Here is a 27,980-nt window from a genome sequence, read left to right on the forward strand (position 1 = left end):
AAATTTAACACTATGAAGAATGAAAAGAGGGATAGATGAGTGAATGGGGTTGATAAGATATGTAGTTTTGTTTTTATATACATTCAACTTAACTGATGTGAAAAGACATTGATCAATTAACAGAACGAAACTGAACGTTTTGGTTCCTTAATAAGCAGAAGTAACATGTAGTTTACACAAATGTTGGCCTTGTAGTAAAGGTGGCAAAATAGATGTCATTTAAGTTAGGCACATGTTTGAGCAGTTGACAAAACATATAAAAACTGTTTTGTTCTTATTCTAGCATCATAGTTTTGAAGCACAAACGCGCAAAGTAAAAACTATGCAAGATGTTTGTTTCCTTAAGAAACAGGAGTAACATGTTGTCCACACATATTTTGTCATTACATTTAAGATGGCAAAATATGTCTTGTAGGTTGGTTATCTATTTCAGTAGTTACCAAAAAACAAAAAGAGTGTTTCGTTGTTGTTGAAGCAGTCAAGTCCTTAAGCTAAAATGTTGAAAGGCAAAAAGATGTAGAAAGCCCTGCTGCAGTCGATCACGGAGATTGTGGTGTTAACTTTTTCTGAGAGTGGACATCTTCCGCACTATAACAAAGAATATAAATCATAGTTTAACAAATGCTACCATGATGTTTGTTATGTAGGTGTATGCTGGAAAAACAAATTGTAATTTACCTATCTTTGGTTTTTTTGGTTTGAGATTTTGTTTTGAGTGTGGCTATCGGCACTTTGTTTGCTGGTTCAATTTTGGGGACAACCAGATTGTGGAATTCTTTAGCAATTCTAGCAGAATTGGTTGTGTCTGTTTGGTCGCTGCGAGGTTTTTTGCTGTCAATGAAGGTACAAATTTATAAGGTTAGAGAACATCTAAGGAAGGGAGAATGGGACCAGTGAAAGTAAACATAAAAACTGAAACACCCCCATCTCTCTGCAAATCTTACAAACAAAATCCCAAACGTAATCCTTGAAATCCAAACAGACCTAATTCAAAAACCGTTTCTCTCGGACACCCCATACCATAGAAAATGCACCCTACACCCCAAACATAATGCTCAGTGGCCAGATAACAATCAGTGCAGGTTGATCAAGATAGCACAACAATCCTCTAAAGGAAAACAAACAACGAATTGACTTCAAGAAGAATCTGTATCATTTATTCAGTGAAGCACCCAGAGTTGGAAAAGAGTAAAATTTAAATTGAAAAACAATAATCTAATAGAGACAAATTTATAACAGAAAACCATTAGAATCTTTACAGAAACCAACAAAAATGGCTGCAAGTTAAAATTCTTAAAATTTGATATTTGGCTTTAAATTTCCCTAATGTTTATAATAGTTAGTGAAAACAAAATTGGACACATCAGTTAAGAATACACCAAAGTTAATACACCGTTGTAACACGTTGCAATCATTAGTGCATGTATATAGAGACACATCTGAGATGGGAAAAAAGCCCAAAAAAAAAAAAACAATTGAAAACACAGCAAAATTAATATATAAAAGCAAATGAGTGCTGCTTCACCTATCTGAAATGAATGAAAGGCTTTACTGAAATGAAAGCCTACCAGGTGGAAATAGAAATAAACTATATAGTTGGGTCTTGTACATGGTTAGATCTTTGGTCTCCGAGAATTATGCTAAAAGGCAGACTAATCAAATGATTACGCTTAGAACTATAATGTTTGAATTTTTAAAAACTGTTAACTGATTGAAAAACCACACCATTTAAAGAACCGGTGGAGATCAGAATAAGTATGAAATACTGCATAGATAAATGAATAGCCATTTATATAATTTTTTTTCTCAGCATGGCAGCAACAATCAGAAAAAGAAAAGGAGAAAATGTATGGGATAAATTTAAAGTCTATTTGAAAGGTTCAATATATTTGTTTGTCCTTGCGGCAAGAAGTAAAGAAACATGGAAATCAGGTTGATTTCTGCTGTGTTAGAATTATTGATGCAGTGAATGCAGCACGGCCTTCCAGTGTTAAAATTATTGATACAGGTACAAAAACAACAAAAAATCATGTGCAATCGAATCAAGTGTTGAAAAAGCAAAGAAGAAGTAGATGTTCATTATGAAACCTATAGTAAGAAAAAACAGAGCTCAAATATGTTGGCTTGGTTTGCAATAGTATAGCTGGTAAGAATGCAAGTAGAAGAATTGTTCTGAAGAGAAATATATAATCAAAAGCAACTAAAAGTAAGCTATTGGAAGAAATTTAGAAACTCACAAACACCAGCACTAAGTCAGACGCAAGCTCAACACAATTTAAATAGTAAAAATTCAAATATATATATATATATATACACACACACACATATATGCTCTTGAATTGAGAACTTCATCAAAAGCATATATACATGTATGCTCTTAAAACATAACAAACCAATAAAAAAAAAAGAGTTAAATGGAATCCCATGGTCAATGGGGTATCAAATTGTAAACACTATAAGTCTAAAATTGTAGTATACCTAAGAGAAGCATGGTTTGGAAGATTTACACATGAGATTTTAAAGCAAGAGAAAACTTTACCTGTCAGATTTGTCCGCTTCATTAGGAAACAATGCTCTTTTTGAAGTCTTTGTGGGTGCAACTAACTGGGGTTGTTGATTTGGTCGGTGAGAAGGCATCACTGGGCTGGGGGTCGCTTGAGTCATAATATGTGTTCCTACGGAGGGAGTAGGTGTTTTTGGTATGACTAAGGCAATTGTTGGGCTCGAAAGCGGTTGATCTTGGAGTAGTCCATGAACTATGAAGTCTGTCTTTCCAAAGTCAGTGTTTTGATTTCCAAAAGAAAGCTGAAATTGTTTTGTTGTGCCGACCAAATTTTTTAGAGTTGGTGGAAGTATGAAAGGATCCTCATGTCCATCTTCTATCACCAGAGTGTGGCAAGAAACACGAAGTATTTTTTCGGCATGTCTTCCTATCATGAGGAAGTTGTGCTGATTTGTGCTATCTTCCACAATAAGATCTATTTTGAACCTAGGTAAGATGAGGATATTTGGTTGTTAGGAAAACAATACTGGTAATAGCAATCTTGTGGGTAATGTACCAAATGCAATAGAACCACTGTAATGCAGGGTATGCATGTATAAAATGGATAGAAAGACAAATTATTTAGAATTAATTTACCTCACATCAACATATTGTGCAGAATGAGAAGTGTATGTTTGAAAGTTTTGAGTTAATCAATCATGGAACAACATTATAAGTTGATTTTAGCTGCTGGCTCTATAAAGTAGAAGCACAAATGGAAATGATGGTTCCCAAAGAGTGTAAAGCATAGTTTAACAATTAATATGATGTTCAAAAGTTGTGCACTGGAAGTTTAGTTCCAAACTAATGAACATGTGTAAATATGAATAAGCACGACTAAAACACATAAAATAAGGATGAGTGCAACCCAATGACATAGAAAATAGATTGTTGTAGGCTACAATTCTTAATTGGAACAAATTTAAAAGGATATTTGACAATGGTCCTATTTAGAATCACAGCTGTTAAGCAGAAAGTGATAACCAAAGAAGAATTTTCGAAATGATTGTTGAATGAATTTTTTATAGCAAGGCCTGGGATGCACACCATAGGGGCATCCTTTGTATGGATGAAGGATCATTTATGTATTATGTAATCCTTGGGGAGACGACTTATTTGTCATAATCGCAAGATAATAAAAAAGGATTCAGCAACGTATTATAAGCATCATATGTAAAATAGGGGTAAAAGTATATTACCATGGTTCGGGTAATCTGTTTATGAACCCATGTTCATTGCACTCAAACGATTCAGAGTTTTTCTTGACAACTTTATGGCAAGACGGGCATGATTTGTACCACCAGCCCTTAGTCAAATCGAATTCAACAATAGTTGCTTGGCATACGAAACTTGCATTCTGTTATGGAAACATGAGGTTTTGAAATTAACTTTGCAAACATAGAGTATAAACAGATAGAGAAGCAAAGCAAGAGACGGTCAAGTTAGATGCAGCACGAAAATCTATTAGTAAAAAGAGGTGATTTCGGTGAATAGTTTGGTGATGACAAACTAACCTTGTGCAAGGCAGGATCAAGTAAAAGCAATTCGTCAATTGTTTTTGACTTAGTAGTAGCACTGACTGCATGGCCCGTATACATCTCAGCTGAGGTGGGCAGGATTTGAAGAGGTGATCTGCTATGCTTAAACCTGTTTTGTGCATGTTTAGGGTGAGTAAAATTAATCGAAGAAATATAAACGAAAAAGTTATTAAAGAAGGGTTGTTGATTTACTTGTGTTTGTATTCAGAGAGTTGTGGAATCTCTGGATTGAAAACACAAACGGTTGATCCTGTGCTTCCGAGAACAGGTTTTCCTGTAAATATGAGATAACAATTAACAAACTGAAACTTTAAGTAGTTAGATAATGTATGGCAGGGTATAACCTTGGTATTGTTTTACTTTCAGGCTTGTGAAAGCACAAAATACGGGTGGCAAAAGTTCTTGTATTCCACTGGTCTCAAAACCTGTTGCAGTCTCTCCCCATAAGGTTATTCTCACTGTTTCGTCTCTGTAAGTAATACAAAAGATGATGGTTTGGTATATGTCATAAATAGGGTGGCATATACATAATATTTAGAGTTTAACATAAATAGAAATTACCTAATGTTTTGCAAGTTTAGATTTATCTTCTTTGCAACTCTTGTGTTCTGGATAGTGATTTCTTCAGTTGGCTGCACAGCCGTTAGGCAACCAAACACATCTACATATAATATTTAATGGGAGGAATGAGTGGACACTGAAGGCAACAAAAACATATAAATGATCAACTTAGATGTTTGAGCGGCACTTGAAACTAAATTTGTTACCTGTAAGCTCAACATCGTTGTCGATTCTCTGATGAAGTTGATTAAGCTCAATTAAATTGAACCAGTGCATTGGGAGTTCTTGACTTGTTTTGTGAATAGGAACGATTGTGGTTTTCCTATTCAATTCAATGATAGCTGCATGAGGGACAACCTTGCTTGATCTCTTGTTGTGAATGACACGAAATTTGTTGATTTCATATGCATTGCCGACACTTAGACGGTCCAAAAAAAATTGGATGTCTCGACCGTTGATGGTTCCGTGAACCGCATCTCTCTTTTAGAAGGAGAATTTTAAGATTAGACATAATACTAAATGAGTGGGATAACATTTAATGCATATAGTTTAAGAATCATGTAAACATGCAATATAGTCTAGTTGTGACTACTTAGATAGCATTTAAGATCATATGCAAGATAACAGTGGAGATTATTCAAAGAATCAAATCGGTAGTAGTTGAAGCAACCTTGCAAAATGACATTTAGTTTGATTTGTATAGGTTAAAAAACAACGAAGAAAAATTAAGGAAAAGAAGACTTGATAGTTCATACTTAGTTTTGTTTCTAGAGTCATAAAAGCTTCCTCAAACAAAACAAAATATAATATTTGTAGTGAAATCCAAAGATAGGAAAAGTGTGCATGGTGCACTGTGAAATTTTTTTTTTTTGAACAAAATTTATTGAAAGCCATGCCATCATATGGAGAAAATAGGTTTTTCATTTGTTGTTTATCTACATGAACTTGTTAACCCAGTATAAATTTAATGTTAAGCCCAAGATCATATCTAGTGAAACAATTAATCAGACAAATGGTAATTATGTAAGCGATGCATAATTGGGTAGCAAAGTGTATAAATCAGTTTCTTCGTGGAATTTAGTCTATGTTTGATTACAAAGTTTGTTGTACTGAGAACATGGCATGCACATTTGGATACGTAAAAATGCTAGCATTCAACGATAAGTAAGAAGGTGTAAAAATCTTACATCCTTATCAACGAAGACGCAATCAAGACTTATAGGTTGAGGATTGTCTCCAATGCTTTTCGTGACCCATATTCTGCATACCCTGATGTGGAGTTTGTTTGCTGGCTGGTATGGTGTCAGAAAACGAATTGCTTGCTCCTCCATTAATCTAGATATATAAACAATTTAGGAACAAATTAAATTCAAAATTGAATAACGTGATTTAACAAATAAGTAGTGAAGTCATGTTTACAAAAATAAACAAATGGACAAAATAATAATACAAAGTTACACCTTCTTGTAAATGTTTTAAAACATCTTTATAAACTATGTTTTTTGTATAACCGTAAGGCATGTCGCTATTGTGAGCAATAACAATTTTGAGACCCTTTTTTGAGGTGACTATGGATAGCGCAACATATAGTTGTCCATGTGAAAAAACAGTTTGCGATAGATATAGGCCAACAATTTTTAAGGATTGTCCTTGGCTTTTGTTGATTGTCATCGCATAACAAACTTTAAGAGGGAATTGCCGCCTTTGTAGAGTAAAGGGATATTTATGTTGAGATGATTCAGTAATTATCCTGGGGATATAAACTTTTTCACCAATGTTGCTTCCCGTTATGATTGTTGCTTGTATAATTCTGTCGTTCAATTGCATCACAACCAATCGTGTTCCATTACACAATCCACTGCTTTGGTTTAAATTTCTAAGCAACATCACTGGGGTGCCAACTTTCAAATCTAACTTGTGGTGCGGTAAACCAAGTAAATCAAGTTGGTTTAGAAATTCATTTGGATAAAGCACATCTAAATTTTCTCTAAATTTTCTAAATTTTCTGTTGAAGAAGTGACTGAATCAAAACTGAGATATGTACGATTTTCGCCGGGCACCATACCCAACATAAAAGCGTTTATTTCAGTTGTTGTATCATTTCGTGGTGTGACAATAGCTCTTTCTTTCAAATATGGCACATCTCGGAAATTAGTTTTGAAATTCGTATACACAGCTGAAACCATAGCTTTGATAGGATCTACATCAAAACGGATAAGGAATTGTTCTGGAATTTGAACCCAAGAGCTTTCTTCATTAGTTGAAGGTAAAGAGTTGGTAGCAGTATCGTTGCCAATGTCTAATATCCACTTTGCAAAATGAGCGAGTTCTTGTTTTTCTCTTTCGTCCAAACTTGGTTTCAAAAGCCTCATGTTTTGCTTCAAACAAAATTTTGTTAAATATGGCCAAAGGTATGAACTCGTCAATGAAGCTTCGACAATGTCAGCAACACTTCCGTTTGGAACAACAGGAAGAATTTGTCTGAAGTCACCTCCAAAAAGAATCGGCTTACCTCCAAACGGCAAATGGTCAAAACCTGGTTTTGACCCCTTAAGAACATCACGAAGGGATCTATCTAGGGTTTCAAAACATCGTTTATGATTCATAGGGGCTTCATCCCAAATAATGAGAGCAGCTTCAGTGATTAGTTTTGCAAGATGAGTCCCTTTTTTAATTTCACAAACCGAGCAATCTGTGATGTTGATTGGAATTTTAAATCTAGAGTGAGCCGTTCTTCCACCAGGAAGTAAGAGGGAGGCAATTCCAGATGAAGCCACTGCTAAAACAATTTGATTTTGGGATCTAATTCTAGCCATGATGATGGTCCACAAAAAAGTTTTGCCTGTTCCACCATGACCATGTACAAAAAACAGGCCAGATCTGTTGTTGTGAATTGTTTGTATGACACTGTCATAAACATATTTTTGCTCTTTATTTAACAGCCTGAATAGGTTTGAGTGCTCATGTTTTAGTGAGTCAACATTGTAATCTAACTCTTCCCTCAAACTCCTATTTGTAATTCTATCCATCATCAACTTGTTTGGTTGTGGTAGGTGATGTTTTGACAAAGAGCTATTCGAAGCAGCAAACAATTTCTCTAATCGTACAAAAGTGAGTTTCTAAGTTGATCTTGGTACTTAGAGACATCTTGTAGGCCAAAAACATTCATCATGTTTTTCGAAATGTCATCACACATCATTTTCCAATGTGTTTCAAATAGAGTTGATGGATTAGCAACATTACAAAAGAGAACCAATGTGACAAACAATTGCCTTAATTGAAAGGATGACGCAGTGACAACTGCTTCTAACATAGCACTATTCCATTCCTTATCATCCCCTAATAATCCAAGCGAGGTGCATGCAGCTTGGAATGTGGGTTCAAGAATGCCTTTGACGGTCCTTAAATCATTAAAACTAAAGCTGCCTTTTTGGTAATTTAATAGCAACCTCAAATAGTATAATTCACTCGCAGCAGGGTGAATATACGCAACCCTTCCTAGAGATCTACCTCTTTTTCTACGGGTCCACTGTTTTTCATCATTTTTCCAAACATACTTGGTAGGAAACTCAACGTAAGCTAACGTACGTGCATCAGGGTCTTGGACATTGGTTTGAAACCACTGTGTTAACATAGTGCTTTCAAGATTTGGGTGGTTAACAACATGGTTTAGATCATCAGTCTCTCTAAAAACAACATTTTGGTCAGATGGAAGTTGTACAGACAACCTCTCAACCGATGGTTCTCTAAAATGAATGTGAAATTGTAACAATCTCCACACTGCTTCGTATGGGCATAAGTATCTACAGTTTAGGTAAGCCACAACCTCATCAAACTCGTCATCCTCAAAAACAGCTCTAGTTCGATCAACACCTTTAGTTATGTACTTAAAAAGATACTTAATGAGTGTTGATTGACAACATGATTCAACGTTTATATGTGCTTGATACTTCAACAATAGCTCACGGTTGTAAGGGACAACAAATGTATTATCTAGCTTGATTCCGTTTTTTAGAACAAACAGATTTTGTATATCTCGACGCTTATATGCAATAAAACCCTCTGTGGAAAAAGTGGTTTCACTTGTGAAAGATTTAGGAAATTTTTTTGAACATTTGTTTTCTTTCATGCAAGGTGAAAATTGATTCGCAACACCACATGGGCCGTGGATCATGTACTGCGAAACTGCATCATACCCAGCTTTGTCACGTTCTTCATCAGGAAGCTCAGCCGAAATGATAGAATCAACATCGTAAGGAGAATGACATTTATAATGTTGATTGACCCATAACAAGATATGACAATGAGGAAGACCTCTTTTTTGGAACTCAACCATGTAAATCACTGTTTAAAAAAATAATAAATATGCAGGAGTATCAAAACCATAGACTCTTAGGACTTGCAATGATAAAATAGAAACAAATAAAAGGAAAAAATTGGTCAACAATAAAGAACTAACCAGATTCGACATCGCCAAAAGGTTTTCCTGATTTGAGGTATTTAATCAAATGGTCAAGTTTTGCTTTAAAAATTCTGGAAATTAAATTTGGCCTGTCTTCAGCTTTACAACCAGGTTTATCACGCAGATCTTCAATAATTTCAGGCCATTTAGCATTGCATGTGAAAGTGATAAATAAATCAGGATTTCCAAGGTGGCGACATATAGCCATGGCATCTTGATAATTATTTATCATATATCTAACACTGCCAGTAAATAAAGTTGGGAGAATGACCCTTTTGCCAACAGAAGAACTGGTTGCATTTCCTGCTTTGAGCGCTTCATGAATTCCTTTAAGACCTTCTGTTCTAAAAGAATCTTGATTTGCCCTAATGAAATCTAACCTATCTTCTTCAAGTGTGGCATATGCATCAACTAAGTATTGTTGAAACAATGTGCCGCCTTTCAACAGGGTGTCACTATGTCCTGGTCTATCTTGAATTTGATAACCCAAAAATGCTCTCATTGATACCCCCCCAGTCTTTGGTTTTTTGCCCCTAAAATTTGGATTCCAAGGAAGACCTTTCCGGTACCCATCTTGACCGTATGGGAAAAGAAGAGGATATTGTAGAGCCATGTATTTAGGATGTAACTTTGTGATTCTTTGGAGGCCATCTGTCCTATGCTCCACAACAATATCTCTTTCGGTGTGAACTTGGCCAATGTCCCCAACTATTAAGCCACCTATCTCGTCACATGCTGGCAAATTGTATTGTACATCATGGTTACTCTGTGCACCGTACAAACGTAGACGTAAATTACTTGTGGACCTTTCATCAATTCTATCCCTGGCTTGCCTAAAAAGTCGAACAACCTCATTACACTCGTCTAGCATTTTAATGAGGCCACTAACAACCGTTTGATCGAGTTTTTCAGATGCTTCTGATCTGTTCAAACAACCGATACGATTACTGACTTCATTTTGAGTGTCATAAATGTAGAGCTGTGCAAATTTAGGATTGTCGCCTTCTGGAGGCAACAAAGAACCCATCAAATGATGCACTTGACCATTAATTTTAAAAACATATGGACCTCGACCTTTGTTGATCGATGGATCAACTTTGGCCCCCATTGAAGTTAATGCCATCATTGAATTATACGATCTAATATTTCTTTTAAACTGTAAAAAGCTTTGAGAATTTGTGGGGTTTAACAATTCATCCAAAAAAATGGGTGTGGGTTTAGCACGTGGGAATTGAACTTTTTGACTCATGCAACACGCAGTAAACTGCGGGGTAGAAATAGAAGAAGTACGCTCAGGATGGTTCTTTGTCTGCTCTGCAGACCAAAATAGAGCACTGCAATATTGACATTGGCAATTTCTTAATCCAAAATCAACATATTCTGGATCAATCCCTATAAAAACAATGAATAATAGAAGCATACATCAAACCAATTGATAGAAGTTAATTAACGAAGATAAGCCAAATTTTGAAATCAGCAGCAAAATGTAAACAAAGTTATATTGAAAGAGTGCATACTCTTTCTTTTTTTCTGATAGGTGGCATGCCAGTGATGAGCGGGTTTTTAACAGAATGAATAGTTGGAGCATCTTTGGCTAACAACCGGCGCATAGTGGCATGGTTAGCAAGAAAAAGGGGTACAGAAATTTGATGAGAACTTGTTCCAGCTGCTGAATGTGAGGTAAGAAGACCTCGAACAGGAGTATGTTGTTCAAAACTTGATGTAAATGTTTGGGGAGGGTTGTTTCCTTTGTTTAAAAATAGTAAAGAGGTTGAAGTATTGTTGTATTCGTCGTCATAACTGATGGGAACATCTTGTAATACGATATCATCAAGATTAACAACTGCAATAGATGTAGGCGAATCAGCACGCTCAGTTCTAGCGGCATTCCTAGATAGCCCTATTCTTCTAGACATAAATCTACATAAACAGAAAAAACCACACAGCAATGGTTTACTTTCTAACAGAAGGAATGTGACGATGAAACAACTATCTTAACCATATGAAATGAGTGGTGAACCAAAACCCATTCAAGTAAGAGGTCATCAGAATCGCAAACACTTTGTTAACATAATAGTAAAAACATAATCCTAATTTTTTAGATTAGAATGAAGAATAGAGACAATTGATTTGTAATTGCTTCCTTAAATAGTGTGGTTTGTCAGTGCAGAGTGGAAAATTAATGATTAAAGTGAACGATGATTGCAAAAAAATGGTGATAAAGGAAAGCAACATAAATATTGAATAACGACGTTACTATGATCCAAAAAAGCATGCATAGACGATTGAACATGTAAACCGAGAAAAGAGTAACAATAAAAAATAAAAAGTTAAAGGCTCTTTAAAGGGACAAAAATCTAACCGTTGTAGAGACGAAAGCGTAGCTGTGAATGAATGCCACGAAAGAACAGTGCAGGACTCCAACGATAAAAACAAAACCTAGAGAAATAGGAAGACAAAATATAAACACATATATAATCAAAGAGAAGCCAAAGACAAAACAAACATCGAACTATAAAAACTAATGCACGGCTCAACGACATTAATATAAGACATGCATTTATAAATTTGACAGAAACAAACAAATTATTTAGGTTTGACTCACTTTAGACCGATAGATAGTGCAAGATGAAAAGTGTATATTTAAGAGTCTAAGCCCTTAATTTCCAACAATAAATATATTTTAACAGTCGAAGACGGAGTTGCACCTCACGTAGTTAATCAACAACATATGTAGAAACATTTGTGATGGATGCTAAAGGATATGCATCATTTGAGAGTTCGAAGATTAAAGCTTGCATTCAGTATATGTTAGATCCTGTAAACGTTGGAAAACTTTTTCATTAAATATGTTTAGGGAAACATAGAAATCTATGATGCGATTTCATTGTTCTGTTTCAAAAAGTTTGTAGGTTGGACTCTTATTAAACGGTGAGCTTGATACAAATTATTAATGATAGATATACTCTAGGATGTTTGGAGTTTAAGCACTACCACTTAAACATGTCAACAATACTCCAGGATGTTTTGAGTTTAAGCACCACCACTTAAACATGTCAACACGTCGATAAGTTGACTGGAACAACTTTATTTATAAGAAATAAAAATTGAAAAGAATCATGAAAAATCTGTGATGGTGGAAAAAATGGATTGAAATCACTCCAAGGTAAGTAAACATAAGAAACATTTTATCACGGTCATAATTCAACTTGAAATTCCTGTCTAACGTGATGAACAACTTTGTATCCATAGCTGAAGACCCTAAAAATGTAAACCCCTAATCCATACTTTTAAATTGACACCCTCTAATAAAATCGTATCCAACTGTATGAATCACTTTGAAGTAGTTAAAACCCATTAAGTTGAGAAGTCATTAAAGATCCAAACATTAAAATCATTGTAGAGGAACAGTGAGGTGACCAATGTCGGCTGTTTTCACAGTTATCAACACAACTACGAAACCATGAGCATTAATCTTGCCACCTAGGCAAACCTCACCATCTCTAAACCCACCCTTTGCACACCGCAAGGACCTTTTCTATTTACAATTGTTGCATTGTTTGCATAATATGATGCCTTCCATATTCAAATAGTTACATACCAACCGAGAATAATAATATAAATTCGTCGCTCACCCCTTTTTCCCCATTTGAAAAACCACCCGAAAAACCACATTAATTACCATAGTTTTCAAGAATTCAGATATGGCTGCAAAGAATGAACTGACACAGCATAAAACATATGTGTTGGAGTAACCAATTAAAAATTGTTGAAGGACCAACCAAAATTTTCAAAGTTAAAAATGAGAATAGAATCTTCATAAAAACAACTAAATTTGCAATTTAAAAACAAACGAATAATATCAAAACATTAATAGAAGAACTGTTTTATTAGTGTATAACCAACAAAGAAGCATGAGTCAAATGATCCTATCAAGAAAAAGAGAAATGGAAAAAATATATAAGCAGAGAAACATATTCCTAGCACGCCAACACTTCATCCTTGAACGGTAAAAGGGTTAATTGTTTACATTATTGATGTTATGACCAAACAAAAGAGGTTTACATGGCGTTTATCTTATCTAACACCCGTTAAGTCTCTATACATTGAAAACCTAGAAGGATGTTACGGTGGAGGCAAGAAAGAGCAACAAAATTCCAATTTTGTAGCAACAACCAAACTTGTAGATCCCACCGAAAACCCGCCAAAAAATATGCTAAACTTCTTCATTCAACGGAAGTTGTTCTTTCGGCGAATTACTACGATTTTCAGGCGAATGGATAGTGTGGACGACCAATTTGTTTCGGTTTGCACCCTTACCATAAACACGCAAACCCATCCTTGTTTTTCTATTTGACTTCTTCCTTTGTACTGGGTCCTGGGGGAGTTTCTCTATATATCTGTATCCTTCTTCGAATCTTGTTATTGTTTCGAGCCTCAATCAGTTCCTTTAAATTTTTAACCAAAACTCCTCCTAGAATTTGTTGTTCGCTTCGATCAATCTCTTTGACCATTTTATCTATCCTGAATCACAAATTAAATATAGTGTCAATACTTATGTTTTTTAGAAAAATCTGTTTAGCTTGTAGGTCTTAGAATAACACAGTAAAAAAATTTAAAAATTTAAATATAGAAGTTGTGATTTTTTTTTTTGGAAATATGTCAGGTTTGTTGAGAGATTGGAATTGTTAAAATCACTTATTAAAGCACTTCGGGGAGGATGAGACAGTAGACTACCAGATAAACCTAACGAAAAGACCAACCAACCAAAGTAACTAACCTTCGAAGAACGGTTTGGTAAAGTGAGAACGTAACAAAGAAAAGAAGCAACCAAAAGAAAACATATAAAATGCTTAACAACATTTGATAAACAATTAAAAACATTGGGTTAGATAAGAATCATAGAGACACCAAGAGACTTTCACACAATAACAGAATTGCATAGACAAAATTTAAACCAAAAAAAAGAAGGAACTATCGGACCTATGGAGAAACAGAGGTTACAAAGAACATTTGATAAACAATTAAAAACACTGGGTTAGATAAGAATCACAGAGACCCAGAGACTTTCACACAATAACAGAATTGCATAGACAAAATTTAAACGAAAAAAAACGAACTATCGGCCCTTTGGAGTATCAGAGGTTACAAAGATAACGAAGAATGAGAAACAAAGCTTAGAACAAACGTTTAATATGAGGTGAAAAAACCTAACAGTTATGTTAAAAATTATAAAATCGCACTATCTGAAATGGAAAGCATGGGGAAACAATGTATTGAAGTTCAGAGCATACCAAAGGGTTGATTGAAACGTAATGGTTCGGAACCCCTTGATTAAAGGCAGTAGCAAGAGCAGATTATGATTGAACAATGTGAGCACAATCTAAACTGCGAAAAAGCAGTGAGACTGAGATTAATAATTTGAAGTGCAAACAAACAATTACAACAAAAGTAACTTAAATTGTGATTGTATAACTACTAAGAATTTTCTCTATGATCTTTCATATTTCCCCTTAGTTGTTTGTAGTAATGCTTTATCTTATCTAACAATTGTTCCATCTTTATACAGTGAAAGCCCAAAAAGCCGTTACAGTGGAGGAAAGCAAGAGCAAAAAAATTCAAATCTTCTTGCACTAACCAAACGTGTAGATACCACCAAAAAACCTTTTAAACAAAATCTAAACTGTTTCATCCAACGGAACTTGTTCTTTTGGTGAATTACTACGATTTCAAGTGTATTTTAGAAAGAAAAATGTGTTTAGCTTGTAGATCTTCAAATAACGTTGTCAAAATGTTTTAAAACTCAAATATAGAAGCGGTGAGTTTTTTGGAAATAACTTAGATTTGTTCGGAGAGCGTAGTTATTAACAGCACTTATTAATGTACTTTGGCACGGATGAGAGGGTTGACTCTTAGGAAAACCTAACGAAAACACCAAGCACACCAACCAAGCAAAGTAACTAAGGTTTGAAGAGTGGTTTGGAAGATTCAAAACGCGACAAAGAAAGAAAGCAATTGACAAAAAAAAACATATAAAATGGCTAACAACATTCGATTAAGAATTAGGAACACTCGGTTAAAGCAAAATCATAGATGACACCAATGTACCTTTGAACAATAATAGAATGGTTGAGACTAAGTTAAAACCAACAAAAACAAAGAAACCAATGAACTTGTGAAGTATCAAAAGATCACAGAGATAACGAAGAATGAAAACAAAGCAGGTAGCAAACGAATGACATAAGCTGATAAAACCAAACAATCGACTGAAACATGATAAATCTGCATTACCTCAACCAGAAAGCACGGGGAAACAATGTATCTTAGTTTAGGTGACATACCAAAGCCTTGATTCAGATGCAATAGGTGCGGATCCCTAGATGAAAGGCAGCAAGAAGAGCAGATCACAACGTTGCAATAACACCTTGATCTAAACTACAACAAATCAATGAGATTGAGAGTTAGAATTTGAAGCGCAAACAAATGGATACAGGAAAAGTAACTCAATTTGTGACAGTGCAACGGACTCTAACTGGGACAGTTCAATGGACTTAATGTACGACAAATTCACATTTAACGAAAGAAAAGTTGCTAATAATGGGAATGCATCTTCTGTCACCATATTAATTTAAAGGCCTAAAGTAAGGATGAGGTATCGTAATCGGTTTTGAATTAGTACAGGGGTTAGAGTTTGAGAACTTTGGTTTTAGAAGGAATAGGCTAAATAGAGCCAATAATGGTTCACGACCTAGCATCCATACCACATTACACTTCATGTACAGCCTAAACTAATAGAAAATATCAAAAATTGTCGAAAACAAACACTAATTTTTTAGAGCCTGAACTGATACAAATTAGAAACACCTCAATTCGCTTGCCTTCATTATTCACTTTATATCTTAAGAATAATGACTAAATAGTTTTAAATATTAAACCTTCCACAATCAAAAAGATTAAACACTTGAATCAGTACTAATAGTCATTTCAGCCAAATTCATGATTGCAAGATCCTTAATATAGTATGTCTTGACAACAGATTCAATGATCATATTATATGCATGGATGTAAAAAAACAGATGCATATATAGTTATATACACATCTATGCATGCATACCTATATAGGTATGTACATACACACACAGATGCATACATACACATGTATATACACATGTATATATGCATACATATACATATAGCTATGCAGATGCTTATACATATATTTAGACATATTCTTAGGTATATATTGATAAATATACTATTTTGGCTAAACCGAAGTTGAGCAGACATAATACAAATAAGGAAATTATGGATTTTAGAACAACAAATAAATTTTGGCCAGCATCTGTCCAAAATAAATTAAAATACAGAACATGCATGAGGAATTATGTTTTACATTATCTCACTTGATATGATATTCAAAGGAAAAATAATTTTGACAGGAGTGCGAAATATTTTAGAAAAGATAAAAAAAGATTGGATCTTAAATAACATTGATTAGTCTAAATTAATACCTTCCACTATATGAGAAAAATTAGATTGTTTCTCCATTTCTTAAAGACAGAAACCTCACTCTAACATTGTACGAAACAGTGCACTCAACAGCCTAATCTCCCCAACACCCAACTAAACAGCCTATAAACATCCATTACAATTTTAAAGAAAACAAAGGGTAAATCTCAAAAGGGTTTAACTGACGACCAGTCATTTATGCTTGATAATGTTCTGAATTTTTAAAAACTGTTAACTGATTGAAAAACCACACCATTTAAAGAACCGGTGGAAATCAGAATAAGTATGAAATACTACATAGATAAATGAACAGCCATTAATATAATTTTTTTTCTCAGCATGGCAGCAACAATCAGAAAAAGAAAAGGAGAAAATCTATGGGATAAATTTAAAGTCTATTTGAAAGGTTCAATATATTTGTTTGTCAAACTCAGTGATCAAACTTCATACTCATGCTTTCCAAAAAGAAAAGAAAACGAAAAACTGAAATCATTGACAATTCCAAGCAATATAGTAGCTACTATTAAGATCCAAAACGAATTGTGGAAAGTATGGGGACCAAACACTATTAGAAGTTGGAAAGATATGATGATGCAGCAGTTTGACAACACAGTTTGGGAAACTTTGGGTAGGAAATATGCTCGCAAGGAAAACCGACAATGAGTGAGTATGACTCTCAAAGCTGGTTATGTTTAAATTACTAAATTACCATGATCGTTGTTGGTTCGTTTTCACCGATGGTCTACTTTGTATTCAAGTTCTTGTAAAGAAAATTGGTCTTTTAACATGCTCTTTTCTAAATTTAAAAAGATCGTAATTTATTAATAAATTCAATTCCCAAATTGAAATTGCAAAGAAAGTAGATCCGTTAGATGCTCATGTCTTTCTTGGTACAAATACTCATATTGTGCTTAATTAGCATCACACATCATGATATTAAAGTTCTAATCATGTTAAACCTATGCCATGTAGCATATGCATTCAACTCAATACCCTAAAATTACAACCAAAATTAATTGATATTATCAAGAAGTTGAGACTTTACCAAAGCAGCAAGGTAGCAGTTGCAAAATTCACAGTCAAAAGCTTTCACTTTGTTTCGATCTGCAAAATACCAAAAAGACATTTACGATTGAGGAAAGAAAACACATTTGATTAAAGAATGCACTTCAGCCATTATCAAATTGTCAACCGAGCGAAATGTATAAAACTATACAAATTTACACAACCAAACTTTATACTTTTTATCAGCGAAAAAAACAGCAATTTACCTAACAATAAACATGAAATTACATATTCAAATTGATTCGACAGTTTTTAAAGATTCAAAAACTGAACCAACAGACATTTTTTTTAATATCAAACTCATTGTGTCATCTGAATTCACTTGTATACATAAGCTACCAATGCAATCACTCTGCTACCACATTTGGTAAGCTATTAATAGCAGAGGAAAAAAAAATTTACAGAACAAACTCGCAATCAAAATGAGTTACGATCTGAAATAAGAGCATAGCGATCAAACTATTCGATAAGAAACGATGAATCAAAGCAATTTTCTATCAAACTAAGGACCTAAATTGTAACGTCTATAGGGTAACCTACACTTAAAAGAATTAACCATGCCAAAAGCACGGTATAAATGAACTAAATTACGAACTCGACAAATAAAAAGCGTAAACGTTAAACAATTTAAAAGAAAAGAAAACAGCCTTTACTTCGGCTCTTGTTTCCTTCCCCTTTTCTTTTCCCAGATACTTCCTAGTGGGAAATATAAACCTTTAATTAAGTGAACACGTCAGCCAAAAAATTGACAGGATTAGAGCAAAAGAAAGCAACTAAGAGGTCTAACTTATGTGGTTGAGCACTCTGGGTTAACAAATACCCATCTAACCCAAACCACTATGTGTTTTAAATTATTCTATGCAGGTACAGTGATGGGGTTTCACTGGCAGTTGACGACCAGTCATTTATACTTGATGATGTTCTCAACGACCATTCGGATAAAGCTATTAAAATGTGTTCTAGAATTGCACACCCTGTGAAGGGATCAACACCAGACCACGTCCCTAGAAATAGGCCCCAAAAAACCATACTCGTACCTCCCTTACCCGTTCCCTTTCTTCCAAGTTAGGTTGCCTTGCTGGATTATGGCCAAGTGATAGATCTGCCGGATGAGTTGAGAGTTGGTTATGCTAACCTTGTTCTTGCCAGTGCCGACGGTGACCCTATTAGAGTATCAGAGAGCCACATGTAATGACTTCACTGATACTGCCTTAGTTCAAACTAAGCTATTAAGGCAAGAAAAACTAAGGTTGAGACATGACCTGCAAACTGTGTGCAAGTGCATGTGAGTGCAAGGCTCATGGAGACAAAATCGGAATAGAGAAAATAGGTGAATTAGATCATCAAACGCTGTATCAATAAGTGAGATTGAATAGAATGGGGTGTTATTGTTGTGCTCAACTTGGATACCGGTATATACATGCTTTGACGGTTGGTACGTACATATTTCCAAAGATATAATATACATACACATACATATATACGCATATACATGTATATATATGTACATATATATACATACATACGTATATATATATATGCATACATACATACGTATATATGTATATATGCATACATACGTATATATATATATATATGCATACATACATATATTTATGCATACATACATACATATATATATACGTATGTATGCATATGTACATATATATATATATATATATGTATATATAAGCATTCGTTAAACTTCAGACGTATGCAAAAGTTTTGATAATGTTAAACCAATGAGACCTTAAATAGATATTCCATACATAGAAAAATTACCATATTTGCTTACAACATTAATATCCATAAGCCAAATTATTCATATGTGAACATAGGCATCTGTAAAGTCTGAAAAACATTGGCTTGTTCATGACTTATAATCGCATGAAAGTAATAAGAAATGTAAATCTATACTAACAACATGCCTGAGTCATCTTCTACACGAACCTCAATTAAATGACAGAAGTAATAATTAGCAAATAGTAATTGTATAGCTTCAGTCTTATCACAATGCAATCATGCTGAACTCTAATTGAAGGTCTAATAGCCATGCATCTTTGCAAATATACAATTATAAACCATCAGAAAAGAACATGACAGATTCAAACCATTATGCAAAAACAGCAACCAATGCAAACCATTAAGCACAGATTCCAACCTGAGCTTCAAACAAAATTATATAGTGTTAATCTACGTTTGATTAGCTTTACAAATTTGTGAGATTTCTACTTGGTAGTTCCATGAAGACTTTCTGGTTTTAATTTTTTCAAAACTGAAGTGTGATTCGTGAAAACATGAAAATACAAAGTTCCTAAAAACCTACTTAGCAGTTAACAAAACACACAAAAAGCGCTGTTTGAGCAGGTAAGTCGTCAAGCACAGATGATTTCACTACCTTTTAACAATACACCAGTAAGCTTATCACACTAAAAACTGATATTAGCAAATACAATGATGAATGATGTGAAACTGAAGATGTAATGAAAGCTTATATTAACTAAGAATGAAAAGCCGTATTTCTATAACTTGAAAACAAAATTTAAGTGAATGCCCCTGTAACTAAGGTTATTGAACATGATTAACTATCCGCAACCCTCAACCTTGTAACCTGAATCAAATTGGTTTGACACATACCAATAGAAAATCAAATTGATTATGACATACTTCCAAAAGTATATAAACGATATAATATAGGTTAGAATCGTTGGATATTAATCTACAGTGAAGGAAGCTGTTAAACATATATGCTTAGGTAAATGATTTTCAGGCACCCTTATTTTTTCTTGCCACTGGACTGAACAAAAAAAAATGAGAATGAAGGGCTAAATCACTTCCAGTTAGTCTTCTTATTAGGCTGTGACCAATCTACAGTACATGTAACATCATATTTGAAATCGAATTAACAGTTTTGAATCCTATTTGGATCACCAAATCTTATTTATTGATTCAGAATCGATTAACATCATATTTGGATAGATCAAAGTTAATTTAAAACCTAGAAAATATTAAAATATAATGAATGAGTAACCTCATTCTTATTATATTTTTCGATTTTAATTAAACTACCACTACAGAAAACCATAAGTAATATAAAGATCAAAGGATATGTTATATTAAGTCATACTATATCAAGTTGGACTGAATTAGCCTTGATTTATATAGATCCATTTATAATCGGATTATCAAATTGAGATCCTAGCAATTGGATATCCTTTATTCATGGTACTATAAAAATGGGTATATACTAAGTTGGAATCACTACAGCAAAAAAATAAAAAAAATAAAAAAAATAAAAAAAATAAAAAAACAAAGAATGCAGCATTTTCTCATATTTTTGAATCAATTGTAAACCCTAAAATCGTTACGGCTAGACCTTTCATTCACACCTCAGTTGTTGCTGTATCCCTACATCTATGAAACCAATTTCATTCAAGAAATAATGCAGAGGATAAAATCGAAAAAGAAGTATGTACCCATGATTAGTTGTCTCGTTTATTCTTTATAAACTAATCACATATTTAAAATCTAAGTACAAAAGCCTTGCAAAGGTAATAAAAAAAAATGGTGTATAACTAATTAGGCTTTTGAACATGTAATCAGTGTGCAGAATTGTATACCTAAAGATGGCAATGCAGTGTATTCTTCGTCCTAGAATCAGGATTCCTGAAATTTCCAAAGAAAGTAAATCCGTTAGGAAATCCGAGAAATTGGAGGAGCAAATATCATTAAATTTGAGTTAAATGAGGTAACATACAACAATTAAATGAGATAGTAAACAGATTTCAAATCTAGGAAATGTAATGGTTGAAATCCAACCAAATCTAATCGTTCAACCTAATGCGTTTAATCCGAAATCTAATGGTTGAAATCCAACCAAACCAAGTCCTTAAACCTATTGAAATTAAAACCATATGCCAATTGGCAAATTGGCAGATCAGAGTTGAGTGGAAAATGGTTGACTTGACTAATAAGTGAGTGATGAGTTTAAAACTCATCACATTTTCTCACATGCATTCTCCTTGGTCTTGGGATGGCGCAAAAACAAAACCACCATCCCACCACCTCCACCTCCACACTCACCTCTACACTCACACAGAGTTGCTAATACAACCCAACCCATGTGGCAAACACACATTTCAGACTCCCAATTTATTCACTCATAACTTCATAATTCAAATTAACAATGTGAAACCAAAGATGGTTACATCCTTGGCCTTGACAAATCTTGGTTAGAACTATAACGTTGTTTCAATTTTTAAAATTTGATAACAGCAAGCAACAGAGCAGATAGTATTAAGATCGAAAAAGCATTCGAGAAACCGTGGGAAAATTGTAAAAGCTAAAAAAACTGTGATGGTGGAACGGATTAAATTTGTGAGAGTGAAACAAACAAAGGGTATATCTCAGAAGGGTTTAACTGACGACCAATCATTTAGACTTGATAATGTTCTGAATTATCAGCCGGATAAAGCTGTTAAAGATGTATTTTGGAATCAGTCCTCTCACAGATCAATTAATTCAAATCGTAGTTAAATACTAATAGTGGCTTTAAAGAATGTAGGCTTGGTTTTAAAATAAAATAAATAAATAAATAAACCCAGAGCTTTCAGTTTAAGCACCACCCTCCAATGCCAACAGAAAACACACACAAACAGGACATGATTAACATGAAAATGAAGCTGAAACGAAAGTAAAGTTGAGCCTAAGTTGAAATGGATTAAAAGGATGATTTTTGCAGCTGAAGAACAACATTGTTACCAAATAATACGAAATGATTCTCTCCAAGTTAGAAAAAGGACACTATATACTGTATCAACAAAAAAATAGAAGGAAAAAGTTTTCATGAATAAGGAGATGATAACGAAAGGTTTAGGATATACCTGCTGCTATGAATTACAGATTCCTGTGGATGAGGCTCTTTGTTTCTCAAAAACTTGCAGGTGGTTGAGCTGCAAGTATACATGACATGGCAAAAAAGTAGAGGGAAAAAGAGTTTGTATCCAAACACAGTAAGGAGAATTATATTAGAAATTAGTTTGTATAAAAGTTAACAAAAGTCAACAAAAAAATTTTAAATGGATTGAGAAATACCTCAGTAATGGTCTCTTTGGTGGCTGTTGTGTGAATGAGGGGTTTGATGTGTATGCTTTTGCTGGATCTACATGCATATGAAAAATAAAATTTATAAGTGCATCCCAAAAATACAGAAGCAACCAAGAAATGGAAAAACAACCTAGGAACATAGAGATATTCGAATGATGTGAAGTGGAAAAGGAACCTGAAGGTGATTTGGTGAGAAGCAAATAGTAGGAAAGTATGAAGAAACACACAAATGAGCAGAGTGTAACCCCATTATTTATAAAGACAGAAAGCTAAAAAGTCTAAACTCCCTAATTAAAAAACAATAAAGTTAAAAAGGAGACTGAATTTTGTTTACACATAAGCAAAGGAAAAAAAATTTCTGAAAAACACAAATATCAACATACTGCAGTCCCCTAATTTAGAAAAACAAAGAGTAAACTGTAATAGTTAGCTAAACAATTAAAAATATCTATGACCAACTATAATGAAGGGAAAATTAGCCGTGACAATTTAACAGTGTAGCCCCCTTATTTACAAAGACAAAGAGCAAGCTGTAAACTTAACTAAACAACTTTAAAATATGTATGACAGCTTTAATGAAGGAAAAATGAGCTATCACAATTTTAATAAAGGGAATGGCAAATCAAACAGTCAACAGCAAATTGAAAACAATAAACTGTGTAAACTTATATATGTTTTACGAAATTTTTTTTTTATTTGTTAAGCTTTCATGTTGCTGTAAATTTAGGTGTTTTCTCTCTGTGTTGGTGTATCTGCTTAAACTTGTCAAACGTTGGTTAATCTTATGGAATATTTGATATACTTCACAGCTTACTGCGTATGTGCAATGGAGCAGCACAAATTTATCTACATTATGGTTGTCAGCACAATGGATTAGGTTGTAGGAAAAATGTGGACATATAGCTAATCCTAGAGGTGATCTAAACAACCTGCTAAAGACTAAGAGCAAGCCCTAATAGTTAAGCAAACAATATAAAATATCTATGATAGCATTAATGAGAGAAAAAATATCTATGACAATTTTAATAAATGAAATGGCTAATCAAACAGTAAACAACAATTAAAAACAATAAACTGAAAAAGAGTTAAATCCTAAGGTGGGCTAAACAATCTATAAAGATCTATGACAATTTTAATGGAGGAACAAAATATCCCTAACAATTCTAAAACAGAAAAAGATCAATCACACAAAAAGTAATCAAGAAAAAAACAAATTAAATCAGTGGAAGATCCTAATTGACAAAAACAGAGACATAATCTAGCACCCAATTGAACAATTTATAGACATCCGTTAGAATTTGAATGAAAGAACAAAATATAAAAGAAAATTTTAACAAATCAAATGACAATTAGGCACCAAACAATGAAAACAAAAGCAGTGCAATACCTTTTGAATCAAGGGAGAAAAATGAAAACCCAGATGCTACCATTCGTCCCTGAGGCATGCCCTCCTCACCGACTCTGTGCGTAACCCGTCAACCCTAAAGAATACACACACCCATGCTTTCCGCTGTGTATCTCTCTCCCTGTCCATCTCTCTCTAAAATGGGAGAAAATCCCATAGATCCTGGCAGAGGAGCTAGCAAAATCTTTCTCTCACTCAGTCCAAATCCCTAGCTCCCGTCCGTCTCCAATCTGTCAGGCGCTATGTTAGTCGCTCTGTCCCCTCTCTTCCCTCGCCACAGCGACACCCAGCTGTCTCCGAGTCAAAAATGGGAGCCACTGTCTCTCTCAAAATCGTCAGCCGTGATGTCCCCTTCCTCTCTCTCCCCGAGTCAAAGCTGAAATGCAGTCCCTGTGTCTCCCTGCTCTGTAGTCGCTCTGCCCCCCTTTCTCTCCGCTCGACACAGCGACACCCAGCTGTGTCCGAGTGAAAAATTTGAGTCATCGTCTCTCTCCAATCTGTCAGGCATGACATCCCACTCCCTTCTCTCCCCGAGTCGAAAGCTGCGAACGGTTGAAAATCAGTTCTTAAGCCTGAGTGGCAATTGTGTAAATAAAACGAAAGTGTGTTAAAAGCAACCGAGTGACAATCCTGTAAATAAACTGAAATGTGGTGCAAAACACTGTTCATTTCTACAGTGCAATTTTGCCAGCTTCTTTAGACTAAAGTAATTTCAATTAAATAAAAGTTTATACTAGCAAATGATTTTTTAATTAAAACCTCACATACGTATAAAATACATATAAATCTCCCAAATGTTGGTAGTCATTACAACTTATAATATGTTAAGACTTACAATATGTGTATAGTAAGGCCTCTAAATAATCTATAATAAGTTGACATGTGTAAAATAATAAATTACTAATTAAAAGATACATGGTTGGTTCGGTTTAGTTTTGGTCGGTCTCAAAAGTATCAAAGTCAAGCCAAATTAAAAATAAATTGGTTTGGTTCCAAGTTTTAAATTGTTTGGCCTTTTTCTTGATCAAAACCAAACCAAACCGACCAAACCAAACCAAACCGACCAATATGGTTCAAATCAGTCGGTTTGGTCAATTTGGTCAATTCGATGTCCACTTCTATCTAAAATAAATAGAAAACGAAGAAAATAATTTATATGAGAATATTTAGGTTACGAACACATATTACATGCAAATAGTCTAGAAGGCCATGTTAGATGGTGTATTAGACAAATCAAATAATGTAGTAGAATTCTGTTTTCATTTGGTTTTTTTTCTCTGTTCTCGGGGAGAAGGCGGGATTGGCTCCTAGCAAAGAGCGGTACTGACCCATCTATTCTAGCAAACCAAGGGAGATTCAAGCAGCAAGAATAAGAGGGGATCTTGTCGATTCTGATTAACTTGCGGAAAACAGGGTTTCTTCTAAACATTTATTATTGTGCGGGCCATAAGCGCTGTTGCATATTTATATTCAACCGAATTTAATGTGGAATACAAGTTTTTATCTAAATAATAATCATATGAACTTTTTCAAACTATGGAATCCACCCTTTTGCTAAATCCGTTAGGATCATTAGAACGCATCTAGATTTGTATCTCCATTTAAAAAAAAAAAAAATACCATTGCTAACATCTTTAACTGTAGCCTACCTGGTTTTCTAACATGCTTAGTATCATGTCTAAATATGTTAGATGCATTCGCTCAAAATCATAGAGAAGAGGTGAAATTTGTGAATGTTTAAAAGACGCTACGAATTAGTCGCGGGATCTCTGGACAACAGTTCCTTGTGTTCGCTGCAGGTATTGACCAACCTGCAGCGAGAAGAGGTGTTATTACTCTACAAGAGAATGACATCCTCAATGAGACCATCAGAGATAAGACTCTGGGCATCAGGGAAGGCCCAAGCAAGGCTTTCAAAGAGGCTCTGAAAGAGGTGCACGCATTTGCCACTCGTATTGGAAAGCAACCGGATCTCCTATGGAAATAAAGTCAGTCAGCGGTAGGCCGCTGTTCTGAGAAATGATAAGCGGATTGGGCCTACCGGCTTCATTATTATTAGAATGAAGGGGCTTGGGCTCGAAAGATGAAAAGTAAATCTATGCCACTAGCTCCAGTCTCAAAGTGTCCAATTCCCTCGAATTGAAGAGATTTCGTAGTTCATTTTTAAGCATTCACAAATCTCACATTTTCCTCTGAGATTTGAAGAATTTCACTCAAAATTTTACATGAAAATATCTAGAAATTAAACTCCATCAAAATCCATAAATTTAGACAAACCAATCAAGACTTCAAAATCAACTTAACCCATAAAAGCAATCTCACAATTCCACAATGTCATGGATAAATCCAATTATATCATTAGTATCCTCTCATGTGACAAATTTCACTTGCTTTGTAATACCTTAGAGGCTATTGTAAATTTGTGATTAGGGGTTGGTCAAGGGACTTACCTACACTCTTATTTGATCTTTTTACTTGATTTTACTGAATTATTCAATTCAATGATGGAAAATTTTAAAAAAGACAGTGATAGTATAATTAAAAATAATATATTTGTAAAGAGTAAGTTGAGTGTAATAAAAGATTATATGAGTTCAAATAAAAATGCATATGTCTAGGCAGTGGTGGATCCAGACTTTTGATATTGGGTGGTCCCAATATTGGAGTTAAACAATTCGGTCAGATTGGAAACATCCGAAATTAGAGTTGAACTATTCGGAATAACATTGTCCAAACTAATCGATAACAATTTTCGCGTGTTATACCATTTATACTTCTAATTTATACACATCAATTATTAAACAAAACATTATATCAGTTAATTAAACTAAAGTGTGTCTATATATAAACTAACCAACACATGATCAAATTAATATCAAAACAACATCAATTACAATCTTTGATTATTATAATATATTAGGGATCTAAAATTTTCCTTCAATACACATCAATTTTCATATCATTTTATATAATTAATCTGGATTACGACTAAAAAATTTATTTAAACTTAGAAATTAGGACATTATAAAAAAAGAAGGAGAAATTAAGAAATTAGGTGGTGGTGGAGAGGAGAGAAGCGGAGCAGGTGATGGTGGCTTGGTCGGCAGAAGGAAAAAGGGAATTGGAATAGAGCTTCAGATTGTAATCTATTGTTATTATTCTCTCAGAAAATTTATGGCTCGTGGGAATTGAGTTTATAAGACTATAGGGTCATGAGTGAAAAAAAAAATTTAAAAATATTTGTTTATTTATTTTTATCAATATAACATTTTAAAATAATAAAATTTTCATTATTGTTTGTTATAACCGCCGGAATATTAAAATAATAACCGCCAGAAAGTAAAATAATAAAATAGTCAATTTATGTCGGTTATAACCGCCACCATTAACTTAAAAACCGCCAGAATCTATCAAAAATATATATAAAAAAAAAAGATTAAAAAATTCTGACGATTATAACCAATAGGATTTTTTTTAATATCCGCCAGGAATTTATGTTGGATATAACCGACAGGATTTTTCTAATATCCGCCAATAAATATCCCCCAGGAATTTATGTCGGATATAACTAACGGATTTTTCTAATATACGCCACTAATTAAATGATGTGTTAGATATAATTTATCCGACAAGATTTTTCTAATATCCGTTACCATCATCCGCCACCTAAAACTAATATTGTAGTAGTGTGAGAGGTTCGTCATCTACCCTTGTCCTACTTTGAGACACCTCGTTTGGGGCACGCTACATCTCGGTATGCTGCAAAACCTGATTCCCCAAGGTTGTCTGCAG

General features: G+C 34.1%; 1 protein-coding gene across 9 annotated transcripts; it reads right to left on the reverse strand.

Moving 5' to 3' along the window:
• Positions 1 to 116: 116 nt before the first annotated feature.
• Positions 117 to 24,437, reverse strand: LOC103959512 (replication protein A 70 kDa DNA-binding subunit B-like). Of its 9 annotated transcripts, none has more exons than XM_048575175.1 (17): positions 24,171 to 24,433; positions 22,772 to 22,838; positions 22,561 to 22,629; positions 17,658 to 17,716; positions 15,445 to 15,533; positions 14,398 to 14,486; positions 11,466 to 11,542; positions 5,829 to 5,976; positions 4,848 to 5,121; positions 4,642 to 4,741; positions 4,425 to 4,549; positions 4,273 to 4,354; positions 4,057 to 4,189; positions 3,742 to 3,899; positions 2,540 to 2,989; positions 679 to 831; positions 117 to 588 (listed from the first exon to the last, which is right to left on the reverse strand). In XM_048575175.1, exons 8-17 carry the CDS (start codon positions 5,970 to 5,972, stop codon positions 540 to 542), a joined length of 1,668 nt encoding a protein of 555 aa, XP_048431132.1. In that variant the 5' UTR covers positions 5,973 to 5,976; positions 11,466 to 11,542; positions 14,398 to 14,486; positions 15,445 to 15,533; positions 17,658 to 17,716; positions 22,561 to 22,629; positions 22,772 to 22,838; positions 24,171 to 24,433; the 3' UTR covers positions 117 to 539. The 9 variants fall into 9 exon arrangements, with proteins under 9 accessions (XP_048431132.1, XP_048431124.1, XP_048431129.1 ...); XM_048575167.1 differs by having other exon boundaries at positions 14,398 to 14,491; XM_048575172.1 differs by having other exon boundaries at positions 15,445 to 15,538.
• Between the last annotated feature and the right edge of the window lie 3,543 nt (positions 24,438 to 27,980).

Source organism: the organism of the source record quoted next, unplaced genomic scaffold (genome assembly GCF_019419815.1).
Source record: "Pyrus x bretschneideri cultivar Hongxiangsu unplaced genomic scaffold, Pyrus_bretschneideri_v1 Contig11, whole genome shotgun sequence".
In the NCBI taxonomy this organism is placed as follows: domain Eukaryota; kingdom Viridiplantae; phylum Streptophyta; class Magnoliopsida; order Rosales; family Rosaceae; genus Pyrus; species Pyrus x bretschneideri.